This window comes from Theropithecus gelada, chromosome 4 (assembly GCF_003255815.1).
Source record: "Theropithecus gelada isolate Dixy chromosome 4, Tgel_1.0, whole genome shotgun sequence".
In the NCBI taxonomy this organism is placed as follows: Eukaryota; Metazoa; Chordata; class Mammalia; order Primates; family Cercopithecidae; genus Theropithecus; species Theropithecus gelada.
This window is the reverse complement of record NC_037671.1, coordinates 113,826,434-113,849,474: the sequence shown is the minus strand read 5'-3', so window position 1 is coordinate 113,849,474 and position 23,041 is coordinate 113,826,434. Positions and strand designations below refer to the sequence as shown.

The following is a 23,041-nucleotide window of genomic DNA, read 5'->3' as shown; positions in this document are numbered from 1 at the left end:
CAAAAAAAGAGAATTTTAGACCAATATTCCTGATGAACATCGATGCAAAAATCCTCAATAAAATACTGGCATACCTTATCCAGCAGCACATTAAAAAGCTTATTCACCATGATCAAGTGGACTTCATCCCTGGGATGCAAGGCTAGTTCAACATATGCAAATCAATAAACGTAATCCAGCATATAAACAGAACCAAAGACAAAAACCACATGATTATCTCAATAGATGCGGAAAAGGCCTTTGACAAAATTCAACAGCCCTTCATGCTAAAAACTCTCAATAAATTCGGTATTGATGGAACATATCTCAAAATAATAAGAGCTATTTATGACAAATCCACAGCCAATATCATACTGAATGGGCAAAAACTGGAAGCATTCCCTCTGAAAACTGGCACAAGACAGGGATGCCCTCTCTCACCACTCCTATTCAACATAGTGTTGGAAGTTCTGGCTAGGCCAATGAGGCAAGAGAAAGAAATAAAGGGTATTCAGTTAGGAAAAGAAGAAGTCAAATTGTCCCTGTTTGCAGATGACATGATTGTATATTTAGAAAACCCCATTGTCTCAGCCCAAAATCTCCTTAAGCTGATAAGCAACGTCAGCAAAGTCTCAGGATACAAAATCAATGTGCAAAAGTCACAAGCATTCTTATACACCAGTAAGAGCCAAATCATGAATGAACTCCCATTCACAATTGCTTCAAAGAGAATAAAATACCTAGGAATCCAACTTACAAGGAATGTAAAGGACCTCTTCAAGGAGAACTACAAACCACTGCTCAGTGAAATAAAAGAGGACACAAACAAATGGACGAACATACCATGCTCATGGATCGGAAGAATCAATATCGTGAAAATGGCCATGCTGCCCAAGGTAATTTATAGATTCAATGCCATCCCCATTAAGCTACCAATTACTTTCTTTACACAATTAGAAAAAACTGCTTTAAAGTTCATATGGAACCAAAAAAGAGCCTGCATTGCCAAGACAATCCTAAGCCAAAAGAACAAAGCAGGAGGCATCACGCTACCTAACTTCAAACTATACTACAAGGCTACAGTAACCAAAACAGCATGGTACTGGTACCAAAACAGAGATATAGACCAATGGAACAGAACAGAGCCCTCAGAAATAATACCATACATCTACAGCCATCTGATCTTTGACAAACCTGACAAAAACAAAAAATGGGGAAAGGATTCCCTATTTAATAAATGGTGCTGGGAAAATTGGCTAGCCATAAGTAGAAAGCTGAAACTGGATCCTTTCCTTACTCCTTATACGAAAATTAATTCAAGATGGATTAGAGACTTAAATGTTAGACCTAAAACCATAAAAACCCTAGAAGAAAACCTAGGTAATACCATTCAGGACATAGGCATGGGCAAGGACTTCATGTCTAAAACACCAGAAGCAATGGCAACAAAAGCCAAAATTGACAAATGGGATCTAATTAAACTAAAGAGCTTCTGCACAGCAAAAGAAACTACCATCAGGGTGAACAGGCAACCTACAGAATGGGAGAAAAATTTTGCAATCTACTCATCTGACAAAAGGCTAATATCCAGAACCTACAAAGAACTCAAACAAACTTACAAGAAAAAAACAGCCCCATCAAAAAGTGGGCAAAGGATATGAACAGTTACTTCTCAAAAGAAGACATTCATACAGCCAACAGACACATGAAAAAATGCTCATCATCACTGGCCATCAGAGAAATGCAAATCAAAACCACAATGAGATACCATCTCACACCAGTTAGAATGGCAATCATTAAAAAATCCGGAAACAACTGGTGCTGGAGAGGATGTGGAGAAATAGGAACACTTTTACACTGTTGGTGGGACTGTAAACTAGTTCAACCATTGTGGAAAACAGTATGGCGATTCCTCAAGGATCTAGAACTAGAAACACCATATGAGCCAGCCATCCCATTACTGGGTATATACCAAAAGGATTATAAGTCATGCTGCTATAAAGACACATGCACACATATGTTTATTGCGGCACTATTCACAATAGCAAAGACTTGGAATCAACCCAAATGTCCATCAGTGACAGACTGGATTAAGAAAATGTGGCACATATACACCATGGAATACTATGCAGCCATAAAAAAGGATGAGTTTGTGTCCTTTGTAGGGACATGGATGCAGCTCGAAACCATCATTCTCAGCAAACTATCACAAGAACAGAAAACCAAATACCGCATGTTCTCACTCATAGGTGGGAACTGAACAATGAGATCACCTGGACACAGGAAGGGGAACATCACACATTGGGTCCGATTGTGGGGAGGGGGGAGGGGGGAGGGATAGCATTAGGAGATATACCTAATATAAATGACGAGTTAATGGGTGCAGCACACCAACATGGCACATGTATACATATATAACAAACCTGCACATTGTGCACATGTACCCTAGAACTTAAAGTATAATAAAAAAAAAAGAAAAAAAGAAAAACAAACACATCATCTATTCAAACACGTCAACTATTTTTTTCTTTTAAAATTTCCTCAAATTCCTTTTACCAACAAAAAAAACCACTTTTTTTTTTTTTTTTTTTTTTTTAGATGGAGTCTCTCTCTGTCTCCCAGGCTGGAGTGCAGTGGCACAATCTCAGCTCACTGCAATCTCCGCCTCCTGGGTTTTCCTGGGTTCAAGAGATTCTCCTGCCTTAGCTTCCCAAGTATCTGGGATTACAGGTGCTTGCCACCATACCCGGGTAATTTTTGTATTTTTAGTGGAGACGGAGTTTCACCATGTTGGCCAGGCTGGTCTCGAACTCCTGACCTCAAGTGATCCACCTGCTTCGGCCTCCCAAGGTGTTAGGATTACAGGCTTGAGCCACCATGCCCAGCCCAAATCAACTTTTAACAAACTTTTTCATAATCAATTCATGGAATAAACAAATTGGATAAAACAATATCTGAAATTCACTGCTTAGTCACATCAATCAAATACGAAATGTGTTAGTTTTGTGTTCACACAGCCACTGTGAAATTTATCCTCATATTTCCTGTCTGGCAACACACCAAAACTAACTAATCCAAAGAGTTGAGCATTGATTCTATTTGTAAAAAGTCTCTAGACTGCACAGCCTGTCTCCATAATTCCTCGTCATCATGGAACGTTCTGGGGACACTCACCCTCTGAGCTGTGCTGCAGATCGCTGAGTAGCTGTCCTTTGTGCCCTGCAGATGAGCATGGACGTTTTGTTTAAGTTTCGCTTGCAGGTGGTCTGCACATTGGCCAATCAAAGTATCACCTTTCATTTGAAGATTGTTCAAACGGTCTTCAAAACCAGCAATTTCTTCCATCATTGCCTGCAAAAATGAAACCAATACAGAGTTCTCAGAATTCTACTTTTACTTTTAAATAACTTATCCATCAAACAAAGTTTAAGATAGATAATTTCACTGTTTAATACTGTTTTTGAAAGAATCTTGCAATTTATCTTAGTTATACATTAAATGAAAACAAAAGCACATGTTTTCAGGGATACTCCAAAGGGAAGAGTCAATGAGCTTGAGAGATTAGTTACAGAAGGACTGATGAAGTAACCTTTAAGACTAGACTGTGTTCATGGCTGGTCTCAGAGAGATATCTGCTCCATGGTATTACTACCAGACAAAAAGATGTTCCTATATTTTTCAGGTCGATAAGTTATAATTCTGGCATAATTTTTGTCTAAAACAGTCTGATTACTATTTCATCAAATTTATATAACATCTCATTTCTATAAGGTTGGTGCAAATGTAGTTGTGGTTTTTGTCATTACTTTTCTTTCTTTTTTTTTTTTGAGACAGAGTGTCACTCTGCTGCCCAGGCTGGAGTGCAGTGGCATAATTTTGGCTTACTGCCACCTCTGCCTCCCGGGTTCAAGTGATTCTTCTGCCTCAGCCTCCCAAGTAGGTGGGATTATAGGTGTCCACCACCACACCTGGCTAATTTTTTTTTTTTTTTTTTGTATTTTTAATAGAGATCGGGTTTTACTATGTTGACCAGGCTGGTCTTGAACTCCTGACCTCAAGTGATCTGCTGGCCTTGGCCTCCCAAAGTGCTTGGATTACAGGTATGAGCCACCGCGCCCAGGCTGTTATTACTTTTAATGACAAAACAATTACTTCTGCACAAATGTAATAATCTAATTCTAGTTTCTGTAATAATCAAATATCTATTTTTTAATTCATGTGATATCTAACTTACATCTACTACTGTTTATAATAATGAAAACAGCATTTAAACTTATCATTTATTAAGCACCTGCTATAGTCCAGGAATTACATATAAGCCCGATGAATGTGTACTGTCATTATTTTATAGATGAGGAAACTGAAGCACAGTGAGGTTGTACAACACAGTCAAGGTATGGCACAGACCCCAGGCTTTGGACATAGCTCAGCCTGATTTCACCTCACACCACCATACCCACTGGCATTCTTTAGTGAGCATTCTTATAGATGACTCAGGGAAGAAAAACTTATTTTTTTTAATCACATTCTGGCCAGGTGTGGTGGCTCACACCTGTAATCCCAGTACTTTGGGAGGCCTAGGCTGGTGGATCACCTGAGGTCAGGAGTTAGAGACCAGCCTGGCCAACATGGTGTAACCCTGTCTCTACTAAAAATACAAAAATTAGTTGGGCATGGTGGAGGGCACCTGTAATCTCAGCTACTCGGGAGACTGAGGCAGGAGAATCACTTGAACCTAGGAAGCAGAGGTTGCAGTGAGCTGAGATTGCACCACCACACTCCAGCCTGAGCAACAAGAGCAAAACTCCATCTCAAAAAAATAAATAAATAAAATCAAGTTCTAGTGTTTTTTCTTTTTCTTTTCTTTTTTTTTTTTAACTGTTATATGATGCTAAGGACAAGTGACACAATCCAATATACGGTTGCCTGGGTAACCCATCATTATATCTATAGGAAACCTGGGTGGCCCCTTCAGCAGTCCAGGGTCTACTACTCTTTCAAACAGTGCTGGGCTAGCAGTCATTATATATGCTCAGTTGAAAGGAACCACTTTGTCTCTGAGTTGGAACAGAACCACTCCAGCACGAGGTCATTCATGGGGTAGACTACCTTCTGGATTGTCATCTCCTCAGTGCCTACCAGAAGGTACAGTGTAGCTGCTTTTTAATTCATATTTGTTAAATAAAATCCTTTCTTATAGATGGAAATGTTGGCGCCCAGAGAGGCTAACTGGCCTCCCTAAGACACACTATCAGACACCGACCACATCATGAATAAACTTGCTTTCCATTACGATCACAAATAAGTTGCTCCATAAAATTGTGACCACAACATCTATCATCTGGTAAACATAATTACTAAAAATACGTATTATTAAGTTCTTATCTTGACAGATTTAAATAGTGCTTTTAGCCTATCACCTGTATCAAAGATAAGAACTCCTCACATTAGTTTCATACTTTGTGATTTACAAAATGTCTTCACAAATATTATCTCCTGTGATTAGCACAACAATTATGAGATGGGCTGGTACTGTTATCATCCTAAAGGAGAAAAAGACAGACTCAGATAGGCGAAGTTGTCTCTCCAGGAAGGGGAAGAGTCCAGACTAGAATCCAGATTTTCTGATGCCTTTGGCTGCATTTTCCAAAATAGATCCCATAAAGACTAAATTCTGAGATAAAAATTATCAGCTGGGGAAAATGCAACAATATGTTCAGAAGTTCAATGAGAGGATTCAACTCTTCTTGATTCACTTGAATATCAAGTTCAACTGTTGTCAATTTTCAGAAGTGCTTGAGACTTAGACCTTGATATCGTTTGGCTGTCTCCCCACCCAAATCTCATCTTGAATTCCCACGTGTTGTGGAAGGGACCTGGTAGGAGATAACTGAATCATGGGGACAGCTCTTTCTCATGCTGTTCTCATGATAGCAAATAAGTCTCATGAGATCTGATGGTTTTAAAGATGGGAGTTTCCCTGCAAACACTCTCTTGTCTGCCGCCATGTGAGATGTGCCTTTACCTTCCACCATGATTGTGAGGCCTCCCCAGACACATGGAACTGTAAGTCCAATAAACCTCTTTCTTTCGTAAATTGCCCAGTCTCAGGTATGTCTTTGTCAGCCATGTGAAAACGGACTAATACAGACCTGATTCTCTCAGTACAATCATTGTAAACCAGAGATGCACCTGTGTGTGCATCCCCACACATGCACACACATGCAGAGACACACGCATACACACACTGGTGAAGCTGTCCCAAAGGCAGCCCTTTAAAGGTCAGGGGTACCTTGTGGTGGGCCAGTTGCTGGGTGATTGTCTCCAGGCTGCTCGTCTCCAGGAGGTCAGGGGCCACCAGTCTGCCGGACATCTGCAGCAGCCACTTTTCAACCTCTTGGAGCTCACTGTTGTAGTCTTCATGGTCTTTGACTTTCGCCTCCAGACTGAAGACATGCTCCTGCAAAACCAGGTGCCCATCAGAGGTGACTTTCAAGTGAAAAATCTACTCAAAACTGTTTTGTATTACAAAAAACCCAAGAGAAAACTACCAGGAATGGAAAAAAAAATAGTCATTATGCCAATTAAATATCTATCTGAATTAAAAAAAAAATACTAACCCATACCAGACCTTAAAATTATGACAGAGGGAAAGGAGTCAGGACCCACATTTTGGAAAATAAACCCTTTTATAGAGTCTTTCATCTCTCCTTACCTTTCCTATGCTGCACAGGTCCTGGTAATCACTTTGAAGTTGATCTATTTTGTCCTTTAAAGTGACATCCTGCACTAGTTCCAGAAGAGCTTCACCCTTCTCTCTCACTGACTTTACTGATGGTTCATGGGACAGCACCGTTTGTTGAAGTGACTTGAATTACAAAGAAAAAAAAAAATGAGCTTGCTCATCTCTGTGGACAAGATGAATACATACATACGCCCGTGGCACGCCAAGAGATGATCCACCTCAAAGAAAGATTGGTACATATTTATGAATCAATAAGTGCAAAACATAAAGAGAGAGTGATTTATTATGGCTAACACAGTTTCTAAATACAAAAGAAAAGTCACACATCAAATGGACCGTCCTATGTGGAGAAAAAAGGATGGGAAATAGTTCTACTTGGCTAAATTTAATATAGCTCATTCTGGCTTCTACCTTATTCCTTTCATCAGAGAAAAAAATTCTCAACATAAAAAGGCCACTATCTTTTGATTTTGAGGTCATGAAGTTAGTTCCAATTTGAGCTACTCAGGGAGTTAGCAAGAACAATTCTAATTGTGACCTTGCTGAAATAGGCTAAAAGCACTACTTAAATCTATCAAGAAATCAGTGGCCGGAAGGAAGAGGCTGTGATTCTTATGTGGCCTCTTCAAAGACAAGTTGTCAGGCTTGGCAGAGAAGCCAAGGATAGAAATAGACATCGGCTGGAAGAGGCCATCACAAAAGCTTCCAACAGGGAAAGCTTTGGGGTAAGCCAGCACACTGTAATTCTTAAAAGGTATCACTCAATCATCCAGATCAAATTTATAACACAAATTATTCCACATGTAAGCTTGCATAATTGCTTCAAATATTGGAGCGGGTGAAGTACCTTTGTGTATGTCATGTATAGGTATATCCACATCACTATTTATTCTTTCAAAAATCAATTTCTAAGGTACTCAGCTAGAGTTTGTTAATTAGAACTTATTTTCTTATAAATACGATATGTCATTTTCAATTTACCATAGGTCAGCTTCTAGCCTTGGGTACCAGAAGATGAAGGGAAGCCTCAATATGGAAAAGATATGGGATCCTCGTGCCAGCAATATTTTACCTGGGGGATCCAAATACCTGGCTCACACATCAGAAAAGATCTTCATTGATTGACAGATACATACAATCAATAAATGTATTGACACAATCTTTGAGTATCAGATCTCTGAATGGAAAAATAACTCTGAAGTAGTGGATTTAACCCAGTAAATCTCCACAGGTCATGGCATCGCTGGACAGCTGCAGAACGGACACGGGCGGGATGCATTCCAGCAGCTGTTACGGGTAACACACAGCAAGAATTACCTCCCTCCCATTTAGTCTCTGCGTGAACTCCGCATGCATCTGTCAGTGAGTAAACACATTACCTTGTATTTAGATAACTGAGCTTTTTTCTCATACAATTCCATTTTGGGTTCTTCAGGAACACGTAGGATTTCCTGGTATTCTGCTATCCACTGTGTCAGGGCTTTGCATTTATCTGAGAATTCCTTTGCTAAATGAAGACCTTTTTCCAGTGTCATGTGTTCTTTCCGGACAGTGCTGGTCAGTTCCTTCAACTGCTCCACGTGATCATGAATCTCCTTTCTTAACCTCTCTGCCTCGCCTTCCTCCAAGTATTTAACAGCCCTCTCTCCTTTCTCCCGGGCTGATTTCAGCAAACTGTGACCTTTCTCCATGTCTTTGAGCAAAACCTGAAAAAGAGAGTGAGTAGGAAGCAAATGTAACCTTATTTCTTTTATTTTTCTTTTTTTTTTTTGAGATGGAGTTTCACTTTGTCACCGAGGCTGAGTGCAGTGGCACGATCTTGGCTCATTGCAACCTCCGCCTCCTGGGTTCCAGAGATTCTCCTGCCTCAGCCTCCGAAGTAGCTGGGACTACAGGTCTGTGCCACCATGCCCGGCTAATTTTTGTATTTGTTAGTAGAGACAGGGTTTCACCATGTTGGTCAGGCTGGTCTTGAACTCCTGACCTCAAGCAATCCACCCACCTCAGCCTCCCAAAGTGCTGGAATTACAGGTGTGAGCCACTGAGCCTGGCCATTTCTTTTCCTTTTAAAGAAAGGTTTCTCAAGGCCTGTTCTTCAGTCTACCTATTTCCCTTTAAACTAAGTTGTTGATGTTCATAACCAGATTTGACCTGCCAGGAATCAGGAACCCTGGCTTCTTTACTTCGATATAGGTTCTAAAAGTCTTGATTGATATATCATTTCCAATTCAGAGAATCAAAAAAGAACTTGATGTTTCTCTCATCCCTAGCAATCTTTTCCAAAAGACCTGAGTTTAAACTCTGGACAGGCACTGGGCCATTAATTTGAGAGGTCGTTTTCTCTTAATATTGAAGTGTCACACTGGAATTCGGTTAAGACTTTCATGGGTGTCCATGTGTAAGTCATTCTGATAACAACACATCATAAATAAGTGAAAGCCGGCTTCTGGCCTTAAAGAGCCAACTTAATATTTCAAGTAAAACGATGAGCTCAGGATCACCAGTCAAAATGGTTGGGATGATCACTTGTGCTTCCAGTATCTATACAGGAGAATGGGCAGCTCGGTGAACGGAAAGGTTGGACACAAATCTGAAGTATGTGTGCCTACCTCCAACGTCCTCAATTTCTTCCCCATCATTGTTGTATCTACTTTGTCAATCTTGGTAGCCACATTCTTGAAGTTTTTATGCGTAGAGCCATACCAATCCGAATAGGAACTGAGGGATGATTCTGATTCCTCCAAACTCTGAATCTCTTCTTCCAGGAATTTTATTTGTTCCTATGAAAGAACAGAGAAAACTGAACGGTGAAGTAAAGGCCTGTGCCAGGGCCTTTGTTGATGAATATGTATCTTCACTGGATGTTCGTGAAAGGAAGGCTATTTTGGCCGGTGAAGTTTGCTGGCCTATGCTGAGCACCTGGTGACCCACTCACCAGCACTTGGAGAAGCAGGGCTTGGTATCTGGAAGTCAGCTGGGTGGCCTGGCAACCCATTCTGCTGTTCACGTGGCTTTCGTCCAGTATCTCCTGAGCTCTAGCTCCCACTTCCTCAACTTCATCTCTGTAGGCAGTCACTTCTTCGTGCCACTTCTGAAATGACAAAGTATCAAAGGGAAACATTCAATCTTAGCCATTTGAATAAGACCGATATATATCTTCTTAATGGGAAATGGTTTCAGTGTATGTTTAGAAGACGTTTATTTTGAGACATAATTGTGAAAATGCCAAATGTTATCTTCATAAATATATTAAAACAATGTGATACAAACTGTACACTTGAGTTGGATAGTTTTCTGTATCTATTACACTTCCATTCAAAAATTAAAAATGAAAACAGGCCAGGTGCAGTGGCTCATGCCTGTAGTCCCAGCTACTTGGGAGGCTGAGGCAGGAGAATTGCTTGAACCCAGAAGATGGAGGTTACAGTGAGCTGAGATCACTTCACTGCACTCCAGCCTGGGTGACAGAATGAGACTCTGTCTCCAAAAAAAAATAATAATAATAATAAATAAATAAATAAATAAACCTGAAAACAAAGTGGCATAATTTTTTAGACCTCCTATTGTACTTAGATCAATTTTAAAATGGGTGGATAATGAAAATAAATTCCTAAGGCCCAAACACTATTTTAGATGTGTGCACTAAAATTGCATAAAAATTAGAATAAAACTAATTCTCCAGTATTATTTCAATGAACTATATTGGAGTTATTTCATATCAGAACCATAAACTTAAATTAGTGTAACACAAACATTCATGTATCTTCACAAAACAAGGTAATCGGGTATGGAAGGAAAATATAAAATAATCACATTAAACTACATTGTATCAAAGGCTAATTTATGAAATAATTGTTGTAAGAGGAATGCTCCATTGTAATTTATTTTAACTTTCTAGGTAATCGAAAAGCTCTTGCAAAGCCTAAGCTTTGGACAAAAGATACTATATATTTTTATGGAACAAACTATGCAAGGTAACTGTAGCTTTGAGAAAGATCAGGAATCTACATGAGTTATACCTTCATCTGATGTAACTGTATCTCTTTGGTTGCTCGGTTTGACTGACGTATGGTCCTGGGACTAATTTTCTCCTCTGCTGTTTTGAGCCATTCATCTACTTGCTGAAACTTCTGCTCCATTAGCCTCAGTTTGTTCACTACGTTATTGAACTGAGTCCGGGTCTCGGACAGCTTGTGCTGGTAAACCTGCCAGTCTTGCCGGAGAGACTCTAAAGCCCGGTCCTCTGCCTGTGGGATACCTGATGGGATCACATCCTCTCTGGTGTGCAGCACTGAGTTCAACAGGGCCTGCCCCTCTGCACAGTGTACCTGTAGCTCCTGCAGAGAAAAAGGTATGGCTGTTACTCTGAATCATATTTCACACTTGCATGGGTTAGCATGTCTCGCCCAAGCCAACTGTGATTGCTTGAACTTCTCATTAGAAAAAAATGATTTTATTATGCCCTATACAAAAATACGTCCCTAACAATATTTTCTTCCAAGTCAGAAAGATTCCTAAAATTTTTCCAATTAAAATAATCAACACATACACACATACACACACCCCAATATTTTTCTCAATCAACAGTTTTTGAAATTTGACTTTTTAGCTTATAGGCAAAAACACTTGTGAGTAAAGAGTTATTGTTTAAAAGAATAACCTAGGCTTATTATGGCTCACAATCTGCTTAAAGTGCCTTAAGCTTCTTGCTTTGACATTGAATAGCTCAGTGCTACATTTGTGACTGAGAAAGAAACAATGAACCCTCTTTTTGCTAAGGAGGAATCTTTTGCCAAAGCTGTACTCTAGGCACTGTGGTGGCCAAGAAAAGTTGAACCTGGAGAGTGCAGGGCACACAAACCTGGGAAATTAGTTCATCACACCTGCCCACCAGGTGCTCCCAGGTGCAAACACATTTCCTCCACCAAAGCCTAAGCCCCAAAGATGTACCCTACAAATTTAGTATAAATCAAGTTTTGAAGAGCATATGCTATTTTTTATAGGATAAAAAGAAACTTATATCCTTAAAGATGTTGGTAAAACAACATGGAACACTTATACTTCTGGTGATAAACATAAATCTATATGGTCACTTGATCTGATCACCTAAAGTAAAATAAATCATGTCAAATCCCATCAACAATGCTAAAAATATCAATATATGTAGTTAAACATAGTATTTCCTCAATACCATACCTTAAAAACCACTTAAGATTGCTAAAATATTTTTCTTACAAAAATAACAATCTCATATGGTTTCAACTAATAGAACATTTTTCTTCAAATACGATGTCACTTCAAGCATGGTGTAATGTAAACACATATGCACATGGAAAGAGAAGAACTATAGATATACATGGTAAAATATTAATCAAATTGGCAACAAATACATAAACTTTATTCTAAAATTCTTAGACTTTTTTTCAAGATAATTTTTTACAATCATTTTCCTAATTCAAAGTTGGCAAACTTTTTCTTTGAAGGGCCTGATAGTAAATAACTTGGACCTTGTGGGCCATAGGTCTCTGTTGCAATAACTTAACTCTGCCATTGTAGTATGAAAAAAAACCACAGACGGTACATAAATAAATGGGTGTGGCTGCATTCCAATAATATTTTATTTAAAAATACAGACACTGTGGCCCTGGACAGTAGTTGACTGATTTATTAATCTTCTCAGCATCTTTTCCATACTTCATAAATAACCACTTTATCTATTATCCAAGTTAATATTCTATTAGATAAATTTTCATATATCCCAAATTTCAACTCTGTATTCTGAAGGAAAAACATAGCTCAATATTTAAATAAATATATATTTATATATAATATTACTAAAACTATAAAATATATATAACATAAATATGTGTATATAATATATTAAACATATTAAAATATATTAATATATTTAAAATATTATATAAAAATATATATAAATTATATATGTTCTATGACCCAAACTAGGCCTTCAGGTTATACAGAATAATTTCTGAATATGGTCCACACGACTGGCCAATCCCCACACCATGTACATGCTACAGAACATCAGGATTCTGAAGAAATTCTGCTTTGTGGTTGCGGCATCACAATTCTCCACCACTGCTTCCTGTCACTAGCATCTTCCTTCCTTTTTAACCTTTGTGGTGGCTCACAATAGAAAATGTAAGAATTAATGCACGGTGAAATCAGGGGGAAGTTAGGTTTGCACCACTTAAATACTGGCTTAAGTGAAATATTTTCTTTTGACCAGAGCAACAGCAACATCTGCTGGTGATGGGTAACTATTGGCTTACTTCCTACACAAAAGCACAGGGCGCTCACCATTTGCTTGCCAATGATGTTGGTAGTGTAGAACTACGAAGGGTTATTTAAAGAAAATACTCGATTTGAGTCAAATACATTACAACAGCTAAACTTGTGGACTAGGACATCCTACTCTTTGGAGGCAGGATGGATGAGACCCGTAAGTAAGCTGAGGAAATTGTGATCCTTCTAACTTTTATTATTTACTTACTTCATGAGTAGACCATATATTTAAACAAGATTTTCTTCCATTTAATCCTTACAACTCTGTGGATGAAATTGGGTCAGAGAAGTTCTCACTTGCCTGAAGTCACCTAGTGCTGGGTTCCCCAAGGATTAGAGTCCCAACTTCCTAATCCCAACCCCATTCTCTTGACATTATACAATTTCCCAGACCTAACAGAAAAAGCCAGAAATTTTATATGTGACTAATAATCATGATGGTCCCTGGTTTTTCCACCTTATCCAAGCTGTAGGTAAAACTTACTCAATCCTGAACCAATTCTGATCCGGGCTGATAGCGCATTTGTAAGTTCCAACACATTGCTGGTGGGACATAAAGTGATCTCATTGGCCTTTCTCCATCTTCTGCTGTTTGTTTTGTACATGGCGGCCCCTTCTTGGTGAACTTCCTTGATTCCTACCTACTCCTTAAGGTAAGATTATGGGCCCTTCTTTGAGGCTACCATAAGATTCCTGGTAGTCTGTTAATGTCCTCACTACATTCTTTATAATCATCTTGCTATGGGTTTGTGTTCCTCATCAGATTTCGAGTTCCTTGAAGGCAGAAATCATATCTTAATCACCTTTACCTGAAGTAGCTAGCAAAGTATGTGTACTGTTTTAAGTGCCCAGTAAATACTGAATGAGTAAATAAGTATATAGGTTATGACCACTTTTTCCACCATGTCTGACTTCTCACCATGAATTATGGCCTGCTGGCCTGGGCACAAACACTTTTTTTTTTTTTTTTTGGCTTCTCTAATTCCTTCTTCTAGAATTCTGAGCCCAAACCTGTACCATCAGCAATGTGGCAAGTTTTGCTTAAAACCACATGGCTCAATACATTGCCACTAGTTTGACTTCATGTCACCTTCTAATGCTTTCTGCTGCTGTCCTCCACATCTGGTTTGATCCCTTAGGGAGAAACAGGCAGGTAGGCCAGACAACCCCATCAATTGGATCTCCAGCCATTCTTGTCAGGGCCACCCTAGCAGCTCTGTGAGTTCCCCAAGTGCTAGTCCTGCCCTATCTAAATTGCTACAAAATGAAGTCAACTAGCACATACTACTGAGGTCTCAGAATGTTCTTGATCAGACCTTATGGGGATTGCACTTAATGTGTATCAGCTAGCCACTGGGCTCAAGGTTTCTATTAACTTCCTATTGCTTAAAATAATAATTCCATATTCAGAATGAAGATTCCTTTGTTTTAGGATAAAGGAGGCTTTACCTGAAGATCACGCAACGTTGTCTCATGAGTGTGAGCATCACCTTCAAGAACTGAATACTGGTCGAGCTTTTCTTGTTCTTGCCCCAACCAAACTTCAAATGCCTTTAGGTCTCTCTGATACTCTTGGTGCAGGCGGACAAGTTTTTCAGACTTGGTTACGGCTTCCTATAATTAGCATTTACAATAATGAAGATAGGAACACATTACTTTATAAAGCATCAATGTGCTGTAATTCGCTTTTGTAATTTTAGAAAAATACAGTTATTGAGACATTGGAATATGAGTTATTTCCTAGAATCATGAATCTTCAAGATTTATGTAAAAATATAAAAACCTAATATTTCAGGAATAAATGTGTTATTAACTATTTTGTTGAATTAACTACATGATCTCTGAACACCTTATAAAATGTAACAGACAGATTAAAAAATGAATTCACTTTACTAATTTCATAAAAATTCACTTTTGCTAATGAAGAAAATTGAAATTTTTATATTGTGCCTTAAATGAGGATTTGGACTTACTGTGGATTTAATTTTCCACAGTAGAATGTGCTCTGAAAAAGCATATTTATTTTCTTTGTGAGGACTAAATGAAGAATGATAAATACTATCAGTGATTATTTTCCATCTTAGAAAACTCTCACGATCAGACATACTAAGGCATTTATGAGTCTTCATTATGAAGCTGTCCAGAATTTTTTAAAAATTGGTACATTTCTAGGAATTTTTAGTTGAAAATTATCTTGCTTTCACAGCTTTCATAATACTAACAATATTTGAAGGTTTTTGTTTGGTTTTGCCAGTAACACCTTTAAAATATTAAAAATTCATTTTGCTTTTGTTCTGTTTTCCCAAGCCCATCATTCTTGAAAATAAATGAGTCTTTAAAGGAGCACAGCTCCAAACACTCCCCTTGTGGTGAATCTACAAGGAAAGTGCTTTGCCGTACCTTGGCCCTCTCTTGGATGGCTCTGTATCGTTCCTGTAGATCCTGGAGTTCTAGCTGGGTGACATAGTGTTCTGTCATGCCAGCCCCTTTGACTTCGATGGTCTCCAGCAAGCTGCTGTAACTCAGCACTTCTTCATTTAATAACTAGAGAGCATGTAAGAAAAATAAAGTGGTTACCCATGCACCATCACATCAGTGACATGCTAAAACCAAGATATTTTAACTGTACAGTTGACAAGTGACCTCCGGTTACCCATTTGTCCATTCCCCCATCTATTTATCTATTTGACACAGATATGTGTGTGAATGCATGGAGTGTGTGTGTGTATGTGTGTATTTTATGTCTGGTCCAGAACTTTCTCTAAGATATGAATTCCCAATTAATGACTTTATGTTTCTACTTTAACATTTCAAACTGATTATGACCAGAAATGGACCCCTGATGTTCACCCCATCCCTATTCTACCCCAGCCCCCCATGAAACCCCCTTCTCTTTCCATCTCTTTTCAAACAGCAAATGCCATGATCTCCCACCCAGACGGTCAACCCAGAACATGAGAATTGTTTCAGCATCTTCTCTAGCTCTCTGTCCTCTTAAATCATTAGGAAATCCAGTTAGCTCCACCTCCTTTTATACCGTGACATCTGTCCCCACATCTCCTGCAAAGTCCCCAGCGCAGGCTGCCCTCCTCTTTCACTTGGACTTTGCAGTAGTCTCCCAGGCGGATTCCTGGCCACCAATTCTCTCCCTGTCCCTTATTTCATGCTCCACACAGCAGTCTAAGTGATATAATGTCTTGCAATTAAAAGTTGAATCATGTCACTTCTCAGCTTAAAACCTGGATTATCTTCCCAATGCTGCCGGGATCAAGAGGAAAATCCTCAGAGCAGCTGACATGGGGATGGAGGATCAGGCCCTGTCTCTCCATCAAACTCCCCTCGCAGCCCCTCCCTGCCTGCTCTCGCCCCAACAACACCTGCCTTTCTCCTCGCAGCTCCTCATTGCAACAGGATCTTTCCCTCCACTGGGCCTGAGGACCCGCTGTTTATTCTATCTAGAATGCTGGTTCCTCAACTCCTCCCCAGGCTCATTTCTCTGCCTTAAATTCTTTAGTGCATCGATTAAATGTCTGCTGTTTCAGAGAGGCCTTTCCTGTCCCTCTCCCCTGGCCTCAAACAACTGTATGAACCTTTTCAAAATTACTTTCTCTCACACCACACCACTTTTTTTCTTCATAGTACTCAGCAGTTATAATTATTTATTTGTACATTTATCACTGAGTGAATGCATCCCCACTAATGTACGCTTGACTGTTTTTACTGCTAGAATCAGGCACAATGCCTGCATGTAGCAATTTCTCAATGAATGTTGATTGACTAGACGAAGAATCCAATTAATTAAGCAATTAATTATTATAACAGATAATACATGCAGGTATTTATGAAGCAGATAATTATAATTATATTAATTTACAGATGTGCAAATGAGCCCCAGAAACATTAAGTACCTTAGCATAGGTCACATAAGATCATTTAGTCATTTAAATAACTTTTACTCAGCGTGTGATCTGTGTCAGACAGAGAGCCAAGTGTTGAGGATATGAAGAAAATTAAGCATCTCTATCCACTGAAGGAGAGGGACATGCAAATATGTATCCTATGAAATTGATAAAGAGCTTTGAACCAAGGGCTATGAGAGAACAGAACAATGAATCAAGCCTGAGCGGTGGTGGTGTAGCATAGCTAAAATGACTTCAAAATTCATTCAGAAAGATAAGTAGGAGGTTGCCAGGGGCAGAGACAGAGCAAGGACCTTCTGTAAAAAGGGAAGAGATTATGCAAAGGCATAGAACTGTGAAGACTGTGGCATGTTCGGGAGACAGTGTGAGCTTCAGCAAGGCTGGAGAGCACAAGGGAGGAGGCTGGGAGCACGAAGGAAAGGAGCATGGCAGAGGAGCCCATTTCCATTCTTACAAACCAGGCAAGGGAGATTGAGCTTATACTGTAGACAATGCGAAGCCAACACAGGACCTCAGGCTGGAAGTGAGACATTCATCTTTATAGGAGATAACAATAGATACAGGCAAGAAACAAGGTGAAAAATCAGGAGTCTGTTCCAGTTCAGGTGAAGAGGATGGATCAGCAGAACCTAGTGCCCAATGCAATGAGAAAGAAGGCACTGGCAGTAATGAGGTTTCCAATGTAATATATTCAGGGTGAGGTGACACAAATGAGCAGAAATAGAGAATGTGAGAGGTTAAAGGATTTCTGTGTAGAAGATCATAAGTGCTGTTTAGGACAATGGTAAGGGGGTGAAGGAACAGGCTGTCCAATGATCATGCCCTGGAGTGAGGCTGCAGCTGTAAACCAAAGGACTGTAAAACTTCATGTTTGAATACTACTGTCAATAAGTTTTAAGAACATGCCATTATTTATTTATTTTAAAAATCTTTCCATGTAGTACTGTACTAATATAAGCATTATGACAAATGCACAAAAAATAACACAAAAGGATGTGATTAAAAAAAGAAAGACTTCCTAACAATGAGCAGGCTGAAGACATTAATAGATATTTCATGGTGCTACATTTTCAATGGTTTGTATTACAAAACATGGGTCTACATGGTTTTCCTGGAAGGGAAAATTTTTACTCACTAATAAAATAACCACAAATGAAATTCCAGTTTAAGAAGGCTTTAGAAATTATACTATAAGCCCCAAACATAATTTGGTTATGTGCACAGTCCCAGCACACACGTAATCCCATTTTTGTCTGACTGTGGCATTCTAAAGAAGCCTGTAAGAAAACAAATGGAATCTGGAATCCAGCTCTCACCTTGGCTTTTCCGAGCATACTTATTTTATCCCGCAGCTCTGCATGCTGCCTTTCTGATTCATTTAGGTTGGCTTCCATACTGTCCATCCAACCGGAGAACTGTCGAACATCATCCTGGTAACTTGTCCATTTTGAGAGAGCTCCTTCGAGTTGACTGCGAGGGATTTGAAAGGACAATAAATCCACATTGACAATCCTTAGGACTCTAAAATCTGTCATTGTGTTTGCTCCATCCACTCCAGTCAGCAAGGGGTCAAGAGAAGCTGACTTGGGAATGAGCAGGCTACCCAGGGCTTAACGACACTGAGTCCGGGTGTGAAAGGCAGCCTCAGGAAGCAAGGGACATTTAACCCCAGGCCAATATGCAGAAACATGAAACTGGCTATCAACTCAAGAGTCAGCAGCTAGGGGGACAGCAGACACTGAGAGAGGTTCAAAGGCAAAACTGGGAGAGATCCCCCTGAGTGGGTCTTTTCTGGAGCCAAAGCCCTGGGCAGGGAGAGAAGCAATACTTAACTCTATCAAACTGAGCAGGACATTCAGAGCAGGAGAGAAGAACAAGTACAGTAACCACCTTGCGTGAGATTAAAAATCAGAAAATCACAATGAAATAAAAGGACAATATTTCCTGACTTGGTCTAAATATTAAAACTCAATTATTTCTCTTATAGATAAGTTAAGCATTTCTCTTGTCTAAACACACACATGCTTTTTTTTTTTTTTTTTTTTTTTGAGACAGAGTCTCGCTCTGTCACTCAGGCTGGAGTGCAATGGCATTATCTAGGCTCACTGCAAGCTCCGCCTACTGGCTTCATGCCATTCTCCTGCCTCAGCCTCCCGAGTAGCTGGGACTACAGGCGCCCATCACCATGCCTGGCTCATTTTTTCGTACTTTTAGTAGAGATGGGGTTTCACTGTGTTAGCCAGGATGGTCTCGACCTCCTGACCTTGTGATTCACCCACCTCAGCCTCTCAAAGTGCTGGGATTACAGGCATGAGCCACCGCGCCCAGCCTACACATGCTATATTTTAAATTCCATTAATCATTTCTGCCTAGTTGTACTACCAGGTTTTGGGTCCTTTTGCAGCAGAAACTATAAGTGCTCCATCGATCCACACCCCCAGATCACACCACTGCAGCACAGGGCCAACTGGACTTCTAATCGCTCCTAGATCTCTTAGCTTCAAGACATTCTCTAGGCTCTGATGTACTCTCAGTTTGAGGGCAATGTAGGCAAGAAGGGCAGGGGAGCCTCACCCTTAGGGGCAGCCCTCAACTGCTCTTCTAATTCATAGGAGTTTGTTTCCAAATACCCCAGATCCCCTGCCCTTGGATGGGATAACCGAGGCTCACACTGTATATCAGCTCCCAGCATTGCCTGACTGGATTAAGTTGCAGTTGCTCACAATGGTGGGCAAATTGCTTGATAACATACCTGATATGGTTAGGCTCTGTGTCTCCACCCAAATATCATCTTGAATTATAGTTCCCATAATCCCCACATGTCACGGGAGGGACCCAGCGGGAAGTAACTGAATCATGGGGGCAGTTCCCCCCATGCTGTTCTTGTGATAGTGAGTGAGTTCTCATCAGATCGGATGATTTTATAAGGGGCTTTTCCCCCTTTGCTCAGCACTCGTCTCTCTTGCTGCCACATGAAGAAGGACGTGTTTGCTTCCCCTTCCGCCATGACTGTAAGTTTCCTGAGGCCTCCCCAGCCATGCGGAACTGTGAGTCAATTAAACCTCTTTCCTTTATAAATTACCCAATCTCAGGAATGTCTTCATAGCAGCGAGAGAACAGGCTAATACAACACCCTTTATTTACTGCCCTCCCCCTGCCTGCTATTTCTTTCCTACTCCTCTATTTGTATTTCTTGGGTTTACCTCCCATGTCCACTACTTGATTTTAATCCCTATATTTTTACATTATGAATCTTTTTTTTTGTATTTTTATGTTAGCAACAACAACAAAGAGAAACATGCATTTTTAGTTATATTAACATGTAAGCACAGTATTCAGGTCAATCTAAATGTGAGATTACATCTGCCAGTTTCTTTTGTTCTAATAAGAGAAAAGAAATAAAAAGAAAGAGGAATCGAAGGAAAAGGGAGGAAGGAAGGAAGGAAAGAAGGATGGAAGAAAGGAAAGAAGGTAAGGAGGAAGGGAGGGAGGAAGGAGAGAGGGAAGGGAAGGGAAGGGAGGGGAGGGAAGGGAGGGGAGGGGAGGGGAGGGGAGGGGAGGGGAAGGGAGGGAAGGGAGCCACAGAAATGGTCTGTTCAGTAGTATTATATTGATTTTTTAGTAGTAGCTTCCCCAGTGCTTGGCCGTAGTTTCCCTCACCTTTTACAACGAATCCCTGCAGACAAAAGGGATGCCCACATATCCTTCACACTCTGCAGCTGCTGTTGAATCGTGGGAATGCCTTCTGGAGAGGTATTCTGAAGGACACATTCTCCCCTGGTTACTATCATTTTCATCTGAATCTCTTTTTCCTGTTTGACTGATAATAGAGCCTGTGAAAACAAATACAGAAGTCCTTTGTCATTTGTATGTTTAACATTTCTGGCTTTAAATATTGCAGAGCTCCTAAAGATCACAGAATAATATGCAATTGTATCCAGCCCTGGAGCTCCCAGTCGGCTGAGATGGAGGGTGGGGAAGTGGCTTGCTGGTGAGTGCCAGTCACCAGTTACCCGTGGGTTTTTGCTAAGTGGCCTTGGTGTTGAAGGTCTCCAGTCTTCTCTGAATAATCCCTTCCTTCCAATGAAGTTTTACTTTACTGGTTTTAACAAGGGAAAAATATAGTACAGTAGAATTCATGATTTCTCAAAGGTTATAGGATGAAGAGTTTATAAATGTTATGGTCTCTACAACAAAAAAGCCTATAGAAATTGATTATACATTTCGTGTTCTTCATAAGCACTATTCTTTTTTTGAGATGGAGTCCCGCTCTGTCGCCCAGGCTGGAGCGCAGTGGCCAGATCTCAGCTCACTGCAAGCTCCGCCTCCCGGGTTCACGCCATTCTCCTGCCTCAGCCTCCCGAGTACCTGGGACTACAGGCGCCCGCCACCTTGCCCGGCTAGTTTTTTGTATTTTTTAGTAGAGACGGGGTTTCACCGTGTTAGCCAGGATGGTCTCGATCTCCTGACCTCGTGATCCGCCCGTCTCGGCCTGCCAAAGTGCTGGGATTACAGGCTTGAGCCACCGCAAGCACTATTCTTTTTCTATGTGAGAAGGAAGTTTTTTCTTTTGTTTTTTTAGAGACAGAGTCTATCTTTCTCTCCCAGGCCTCAGTGCAGTGGTGTAATCATAGTTTACCGCAGCCTCGAACCCCTGGGATCAAGTGATCCTTCCAGCTCAGCCTCCCTGGTAGCTGGGACTACAGGCACATGCCACCATGCCCAGCTAATTTAAATTTTTTTTTTTTTTTTGTAAAGATGAGGTCTCAGTATGATGCCCAGCCTGCTGTTGAACTTCTGGGCTCAAGCAATTCTCCCACTTCAGCCTCCCAAAGTGCTGGGATTATAAGTGTGAGCCACTGGGCCCAGCCAGAAAGAAGTTTTAATTCCAAGTTATAAAACTGATAATGTCACCTAAAAGACAAAGCTTCATCTCTCTTTATAACATGGTTCTTGACAACTTCCAAAACCTCAGCTTCAGCCACCCATTGCCGCCAGTTTCTGCTGTGGCAATAAGCAACTGGTAGCAATTTCTCATACACTAAGCTGTTCTTTCCTCTGGCTTTTCCTCACACTTTTCCACTCTCTGCCACCATTCCCAAGTCTCCACCGGGTTATCTTTGCCAAAATAATTCCCCTATCATTCTTAAAAACTCAGTTTTGGCTGGCTCACATCTGTAATCCCAGCACTCTGGGAGGCCGAGGCAGACGGATCATCTAAGGTCAGGAGTTCGAGACCAGACTGACCAACATGGAGAAACCCTGTCTCTACTAAAAATGCAAAATTAGCCGGGCGTGGTGGTGCATGCCTGTAATCCCAGCTACTGGGGAGACTGAGGCAGGAGAATCGCTTGAACCCAGAAGGCAGAGGTTTTGGTCAGCTGAGATCACACCATTGCACTCCGGCCTGGGAAACAAGAGCAAAACTCCATCTAAAACAAAACAAAACAAAACAAAAACCAAAAACAAAACAAAAACTTGGTTTATGGCAGGGTGCAGTGGCTCACACCTGTAATCCCAGTACTTTGGGAGGCCAAGGCAGGAGGATTGCTTAAGTTCAGGAGTTCAAGACCAGCCTAGGAGAGAAGGCAAGACTCTGTCTTAATTTTATTTAAAAAAAAATCCCCACATAACTCGGTTTACCTATCACATTTCCTTTTTTTTTTTTGACATGGAGTCTCACTCTGTTGCCCAGGCCGGAGTGCAGTGATGCGATCTAGGATCTAGGCTCACTGCCAGCTCCACCTCCTGGGTTCACGCCATTCTCCTGCCTCAGCCTCCCGAGTATCTGGGACTACAGGAGCCTGCCACGACGCCTGGCTAATTTTTTGTATTTTTAGTAGAGACAGGGTTTCACCGTGTCAGCCAGGATGGTCTCGATCTCCTGACCTCGTGATCTACCCTCCTCGGCCTCCCAAAGTGCTGGGATTACAGACGTGAGCCACCGCGCCCAGCAACCTATCACACTTCCTAAGAAACCTGTCCCAACTTTCAACCCCATCCCTCCTGCAAGGTTCCACTCCTGTGTGTGTCTATAACACCATAAGCACATCTGCATCTGTGGTTATTGTCTTCTGTATTTCGACCTCCA

At 40.6% G+C, this 23,041-nt stretch overlaps 1 protein-coding gene across 2 annotated transcripts in view; it reads right to left on the bottom strand.

Annotated features, from left to right (window-relative positions):
• SYNE1 (spectrin repeat containing nuclear envelope protein 1) overlaps positions 1-23,041 on the bottom strand; it is a 528,817-nt gene that overhangs the window by 225,620 nt on the left and 280,156 nt on the right. Inside the window, exons 63-73 of one of the 2 annotated variants that reach the window (XM_025384518.1) lie at positions 20,611-20,783; positions 18,267-18,420; positions 15,431-15,574; positions 14,480-14,644; positions 10,744-11,061; positions 9,660-9,815; positions 9,334-9,504; positions 8,104-8,430; positions 6,695-6,847; positions 6,272-6,439; positions 3,154-3,330 (exon numbers count right to left, since the gene is read on the bottom strand). In XM_025384518.1, the coding sequence (XP_025240303.1) occupies positions 3,154-3,330; positions 6,272-6,439; positions 6,695-6,847; positions 8,104-8,430; positions 9,334-9,504; positions 9,660-9,815; positions 10,744-11,061; positions 14,480-14,644; positions 15,431-15,574; positions 18,267-18,420; positions 20,611-20,783 (2,106 nt within the window). Of the gene's footprint in view, positions 1-3,153; positions 3,331-6,271; positions 6,440-6,694; positions 6,848-8,103; positions 8,431-9,333; positions 9,505-9,659; positions 9,818-10,743; positions 11,062-14,479; positions 14,645-15,430; positions 15,575-18,266; positions 18,421-20,610; positions 20,784-23,041 lie in introns of both variants that reach the window. The other variant, XM_025384520.1, reaches the window with a different exon arrangement.